Genomic DNA, 6,848 nt, shown 5'->3' on the forward strand with positions numbered 1-6,848 from the left:
TGAGCACGCACGACTATCTCACCCACAAACACAAACTCCAGTTATTTAGGCAAGCGAGCCGCTCCCTCCCTGCTGCTCCCAACCCGCCATCCAATCCCCTGACCACCAATCCAAAGTCAACTTCCATTTCATTACATCTATTTGACAGAAAAATGAGTTAATGATGTACAGAACTGAAACGCGAAGTTCCATGTCGCTGCTCTGTAAACTCTCCTGGAGAGTTGTAATGAATTTCCTTATTTAGTCAATTTGTGTGTTATTTAATAAAATTCCCTAATAAATTGCTGTCAACCTACGGAGAATAAGTTAATATCTTTGTACTATGATCTGCAGCACCTGTGAATATTCTAGCATAAGGAGTTCGATTAAGACATGAACACACACACACACACAAACATGGCACATTTGACTGACTGAATGACTTACTGAAAGTTACGGATAAAACAGATTTATTTTGGTGTTTGTGGTGTGTGTGTGTGTGTGTGTTTGTGGGTGTCTGTGTTTGTGTGTTTGTGTGAGAGAGTCAGGATGCCATCAGATTGACATCACCCTTTTTACTTGGCAAGTTTCAAACATAGACACACACACACTGGCACACAGCCGCTGTTGAGGGTGCTGTCCACTTTATTAGACCGTGTCGGACATAGGAAACACAGTGGATCCTGAGATTGGGCCTCTCATTATCACCTGACTATAGATAACAGGGTAGTGAAAACGAGCTCAGGGCTGAATTAAGTTGTGTGCTATTTTGGCTCGTATGCAGCACGATAAAGTCAGTCCAAGGTTAGTGAGACAGACACTGTGGAACAAAGGGAAACTAATATATGCACAAATATGGAAATGCCACATCTTACATGTGGGAATCATATGTATCTATGTCAGCAATGCCCCCCATTTGAAATCAACTAATCCAATTTTAGTTGATCACCCAAAAAGTCTCTGCATACTTACTGCATTCCCTAAACTGCATTAATCCTGAATCATCCACGTTACACTTCTGTCTGCCACTTCCCTGGAAAATGAATGCTCGATTTACGAGACTTATAAATGAAATGAATGAACGAACAAACTCATTCTTTTACTCCTAATGTTTTCTTCTAACGTTAATGTCACTCCTCCTTCCACCAAAACGGAAAGCAATAGGTTGTGAAAAATGCTAGGGATGGAAATTGCCTGTCTCCACTTTAATATAACAACAGGACTGAGGTTAGGAAATTATTCAAGTTCATACAGCAACAATAACAGAATTGACATAACTGGTTATGAAAGCAGAAATCATATTAGTTAAGCATGCTAGCGCACAGAAATGCTCGCTACACCAACTATTGCTATTCCACCTAGATAGGGTCATTAGACTGAAAAATAATAAGCTAACTTAACTAACAGCCTGCTATTAGTTAATAATCTTCTTAATATTGCTTTCAGCTAAATTCATGACTTATTATCATGGACCCTTTCTCTCGTTCCAGAAACCTTCGAGTCACTTGTGTCGTTCACATCTAACCTGACCAGCACTCTGTTCGACAGCGCCTACTCCGCTCTGGCATCCGACTGTCGCCCCCTAGTGTTTGAGTTGTTCAGCAGCATCAAACACCACCTCTCTGGAGACTCGAATTCCTCACTGGACAACACTGTGCGTCACTTCTACAATGACCTTTTCCCGTTGGTCTACCGCCGCCTGCTCAATCCCGGAATCGGCCACACGTCACCCCAGTCCTATTCCTCCCCCTCCACCAATCAGGACGAGTGCCTGCGGATGACGCGGCAGGATGTCAGCCCTTTCGGACCCCATCCTCGCCTCCTGGTCAGCAGCTTGTCCCGTGCGCTCAGGGTGGGCCGGGCACTGAGCCGACTGCTCAGACTGGCCGGAGAGGTTGTGAACGCGACAGAGAAGGCGACGTTATCCAGAGAGTGTGGACGAGGCTTAGTGAGGATGCAGTACTGTTCCCACTGCAGGGGGCTGACACTGATACGGCCCTGTACCGGACTGTGCGTCAACATTATGAGAGGATGTCTGGTAAGTGTTTGTATGCATCTATCTGTTTTAATATGTGTGTATGTTTCCTTTATAGTTATACTGTACAAACTATACAGGATGTTAAGGAGGTATATGTGTGTGTGTTCTCTCTCATTAAGTCATTGAGAGATTACAGAGGTTACGTCTGTAAGTATGGAGCCAGTGGCAGGAGGCAATTAGCTTAGCTTAGCATAAAGACTGGGGGTATTTAACCTTGCTCTGTCCATAGTTAAAAAATAGGCCTATGCCAGAACCTCTCAGTATTACTAATTGCCACATTATACCTTGTTTATTTAATCCGTACACAAACAGACGTGAAAATGTCAATTTGTGGTTTTACTGGGAGTTACATGCTGCAAGAAAGCAATGTATTTCTTATTAATTAATAATTTGTGTTAATTATTTGAACTATTCTTTTAAATAAACCTTCTGCCACTTTGTAAATTATTTTAGATAAGTCATATCTAATTCCAGATTTAGTGTGATTCTCCTCAGGTCTTGTCTGTGTATTGTAGCTGATACTGTTTTAAATGCATGAGAGGCCTCAGAGTATTTGTCTTCTTCTGCCTCCAGACAAGCAAGGGAAAAAAGTAATAATGCTTTCATCTCTCACATAACTGAATCATGAGTCTGAGTCATTCACAGCATTTTATAATCAATAAATCATTCCCACATTAAGTTTTAGACTGACAAATAACAAGAGCATTGCCAAGAGAACTGGCAGAGTCCTCTGTGAATCTTACTGGGCTGCTTCGAAATTTGCTGGACAGCTTTAACAGCGCCCACAATAGAGAGACTTCTTTCTAGCACAAAGCTGGAAGATGGCACTGTTCATCCCGCTTGAGAGTTTCTTGGAAGGAAAGAAAGTGTGATGGAGAAACTCCCATAATGTTTATCCTCTTCAGTAAAAGAAAGGAAGGAAAAACACACAGTAAAGTGAAGGAGAGGCAGAGGGACAAGTAGGAACAGCCTCTCTGTGACAGAAGGGAACTTGGTTTATGGAAAATGTGTTCCTGGCTCTTCTGTCATGAGATAGAAACTGCCAGTCATCTCAGTCGTTGGCTCAGCCATCCATCCATCTGTTTTTCTAATTATAGCGAAGTGTCACTATCAATTTGTCACTGATTGGGTTGTTTGATGTAAAATATATGCAGCACATCTAAGCCAATTCACCCGCTTTTAAAAAACATGCAAAATGTAACATTAAAACATGTTTTTGTTTTATCCCTCCCCTCCTTCCTCTCTGCACCCTCTTTCTCCCCCTCTTCTCCCCTTATCTGAATTCACTCTTCCCATTTCTCCACCCTTCCTGTCCATTCCCTCTGTTCCAGATGGGTGTATCAGAGCTTGGCGCCCCCTGGGGGAGTTTGGTGGTGTTGCTCCAACGGTTAGCTGCTACTTTAGCAACCAGCAGCAACCACAACAGCATGGAGTTAGCTCTGTTAGCAGTCCGAAATCATGTGAACGATGCTATACTGCACGCTCAACTGCATGGGCCACGCATTACAGCCACAGTAAGCAGGGGGGATGATGGGATGGAGGGAAAGCTGCAAGTGGTTTGCCCTATACTCACTATACCTTAAATGATTAGTTAAAATACATTTATGATTCATGTCTACTGAAAAAAGGATGAAACACACAAAAAAACATGCCCGTCATATGTGCCCCTGTAAAATACAATGATTAAAAAAGGATCAGTAACAGATTGCTAAACCATCCTTACTCATATACCCCAATAATAAAGTCATTTGAATTTTGGACACAGAATGAGGAAGGCCGTGGGTTTTCTTTCAGCCTGGCAGTTGGATCTCCTCACAAAAGCCTTGTACCTAGATGGGCTAAAAACAGCCTCATTCTTCAGAGAATCTGGGGTTCCCCTTAGTCTGTGTGTGTTTGTGTGTGTGCGTATGAAAGTGTGAATACAGATCCAGTGCCAGACAAAGACTGTGGTTGGCGGGACAACCGATACCCAGAATGCAGCTTGGTTCTGAGTGATGAGAAAGTTCCTGTGGCTAATCTCTGGACAAACAGACGACACACAAACACATGCATGCATGCACACACTGTTGGAGGAAGAAATAGAGTAGCCATCCAACTTTGAGAGAACATTGTGGACTTAGTAGAGTAGATTCCTGAGAGGTAAACAAACACACACAAGCATAATCACACTGCTAATTGTGGCTAATAAGAAAATACCACTTAATTGAATATTTGATCACGCTTCTTATTCATTAGACACATCACCAAAGGCTGGCCTCTAACCCTTTATGTGGTATGTGCAGCATTTAAAGCAAATAGATGATTGCAGCATGAATTTTAAGACAGCAGTAATCTCTGTAAACAAGTAAGACCACTGTGGAGAAAACAGATCTTACTGGCTTCTATAATATGTCGGGTGTTGTGCTCCACTGTGTTGGATTTCAAGGTAAATCTGGGTTGCTTTTCTTTACAGCACCGAACAGAAACAGTTTGCAAATAGTACACAAAAAAGGAATGTATGTTATGGGATTTTTTAGCTTTTTACTTTGTGTCATAAACAGATTTTATGGTGAATGCTGTGTTATTTTTAAGAATGTTAAAAATGATCAGTGACCCAGGTAGTAGGATATCTAGACAGAATAAGTCAATTAATCCAGATGTCTTTGACTAAATGCTATAATAATACCCAACTAGGGGTAATTGTACCCCAGTGGGTATTTCTGGGCGTTGACTGGACGTTGGGAAGATTGTGAAGCTCATTTATATAAAATATATGTTGATGAGTTGATATGATTTAATATAAAAACGGGAGACCAAGCCTAAACATCGACAATGCCAGGGTCACTATGTCTTAGATGTTAAACTTGTTACAAAATTCGCTTTTATATAATTGATAGTGTTAAATAACATCCTATTCAAAATCTCTTCAAAAGAGCACATTTGACACATGATGGGGGGTGCTGATGAAGGGGTACTTGAGCTCATCTGATGGGCTGTGGTGAGACTCAAAAGGTTAGAAACTGCTGTCTCCAGCACATTCCACTTAGCATTTCACTGAAAAGCAGCCACATCATTACCCTCTAACACTACCCTGCAGACTGTCTCTTCCTCAGGTAGAGAAGGTGTGTGGACCCCAGGCAGCCGGTCCCATGATGCCAAGTGCAAATCCCACCGTCTCACATGTTACGACCTCTGTGAGCCCTGCTACATCACTAACCTCAGAAAGGTCGTCTGTGACATCGACTCCCTCAGCGGGTCTGGCTGCTCATCAGCGTCTGCTGCAGCAGTCCCGGAGGTGAGTTACTGCCCATACATCTGATGAAATGTACGAGTTCTTCTGTCAGAGGTTAGAATATCTGGGGCCAGAATATAGCCACAGTAGGTGAATTTAATCTGCAAAGAGACACATTAGAGTATCTTTTTACATTTGACCTTCAGTCACAGCAGAATTTAAACATGTATTTCTTTGCTTGTTTGTGTTTGTTTGTCCGACCAGGTCATTCCTTCTTAAAGGTTCCAGAGGGGACAAGAGTCGCAGTCTGAAAAAACTCTCAAGGTAAATTAGTTTCCCTCAGTTGCACTTCTTATTATCAAAGTAATATTTGTCCATAATCAAGAAGTAAAATGATGTCATTTACTGTCTATCCATTAGCCGTGAAAGAAGAGCCAGTGTCAAGAGAAACCTTGTTAGTTAACATATTTTTCTACCTGTACTTATGATATGTATTTTACAATCATTGACAACTTCTCTTTGAATCATCCAGAGCAAATAATAGGCCAATAAAGTGCCACTTTGTCCCCACCAGTAAACAGTCAGTAGGCCTTTAATTCTCTGTAGGTTTACTTTCATTTGAATAATACAATATCATTATTTTATGTGTCTTTCTCCCTAAAGGATATAGCCATTTCGTAAAGGCGGGACTGTCATTATGCAGTAATTATCAAAAGTGCTATGAGCTTGTTTCCTATCCCTGTGTTGCTTTCAGTAACTTACCAGAGTCTATTAGAAGGGATTTCACAGGGAATTGGACTTGACAAGTCTAAATTGGAACAAATAAAAGCATATGGTACATTGGTCCTACTCTAACTAACAACAACCCAAGCGTTCAGCTGTGAATAACGCTCTCTCTCCCTCTCTTTCAGGGAGTTTGAGGGCTCTATCCAACGGTACCAGTGGTTTTTCTCAGAACTGCCAGAGATGCTTTGTGAGAGTGAGATGGAGGTTGAGCAGCACACATGCTGGAATGGCCAAGACGTCGTAGAGAGGTGTGTGTGTTGTGTTATATGCATGCCTTAGTAGCAAAGCAAAGACACAATATGGGGTCCTGGATTACTACTTGAGTGAGGCACCCATTCCTCGCATTTAATGGTGATAGTTCCAAATTGGACAAATGATGAAAATGCAACACAATTGGAGATTGTACATCCAGTATGCTAGAGTAGAAAGCTAAAGCAACAGACAAAAGGTTCACTATGCTGTACTAAAAAGTCAAGTGACAGTCCAGTAGGTGTGTGAGGAAGATGCCACTTCAACTCAAAAGCACTTTACTGTTGTAAATCAGGTTTTTGTCATTTTAGGTCAGTCTGATATCAATGCAATGTTGTTAGGAAGTTCACCTTCTGTTGATGGGTTTATTCTCTACATTTATCTGACACAGAACTTTAAAGCATAAAATGCCAGTAGTGCTTCACTCAGGTGATAATCCATGACTGTGTCTAATTTTGAGTCAGAATGATTTTTTAAATTTAAAAAAAGGGGGGAAAAGTGCAGCATATGAGAATGTGTGTGTCTGTGTATATGTATGTGTGTGGCTCTTAATAGTTGCCAGGGTGGGGGTGGTGGTGGGGGTGG

At 41.6% G+C, this 6,848-nt stretch overlaps 1 protein-coding gene across 1 annotated transcript in view; it reads left to right on the forward strand.

The window, feature by feature from the left end:
* Positions 1 to 1,469: 1,469 nt before the first annotated feature.
* LOC118321824 (glypican-5-like) overlaps positions 1,470 to 6,848 on the forward strand; it is a gene marked incomplete at its 5' end in the record, with an annotated part of 37,701 nt that continues 32,322 nt past the window's right edge. The window contains 5 exon segments of the mRNA XM_035653345.1: positions 1,470 to 2,017; positions 3,349 to 3,531; positions 5,110 to 5,291; positions 5,493 to 5,552; positions 6,140 to 6,262. Of these exon segments, the coding sequence (XP_035509238.1) occupies positions 1,470 to 2,017; positions 3,349 to 3,531; positions 5,110 to 5,291; positions 5,493 to 5,552; positions 6,140 to 6,262 (1,096 nt within the window).

This window comes from Morone saxatilis, unplaced genomic scaffold (genome assembly GCF_004916995.1).
Source record: "Morone saxatilis isolate NCDOM2014 unplaced genomic scaffold, NCSU_SB_2.0 Contig12, whole genome shotgun sequence".
In the NCBI taxonomy this organism is placed as follows: Eukaryota; Metazoa; Chordata; class Actinopteri; family Moronidae; genus Morone; species Morone saxatilis.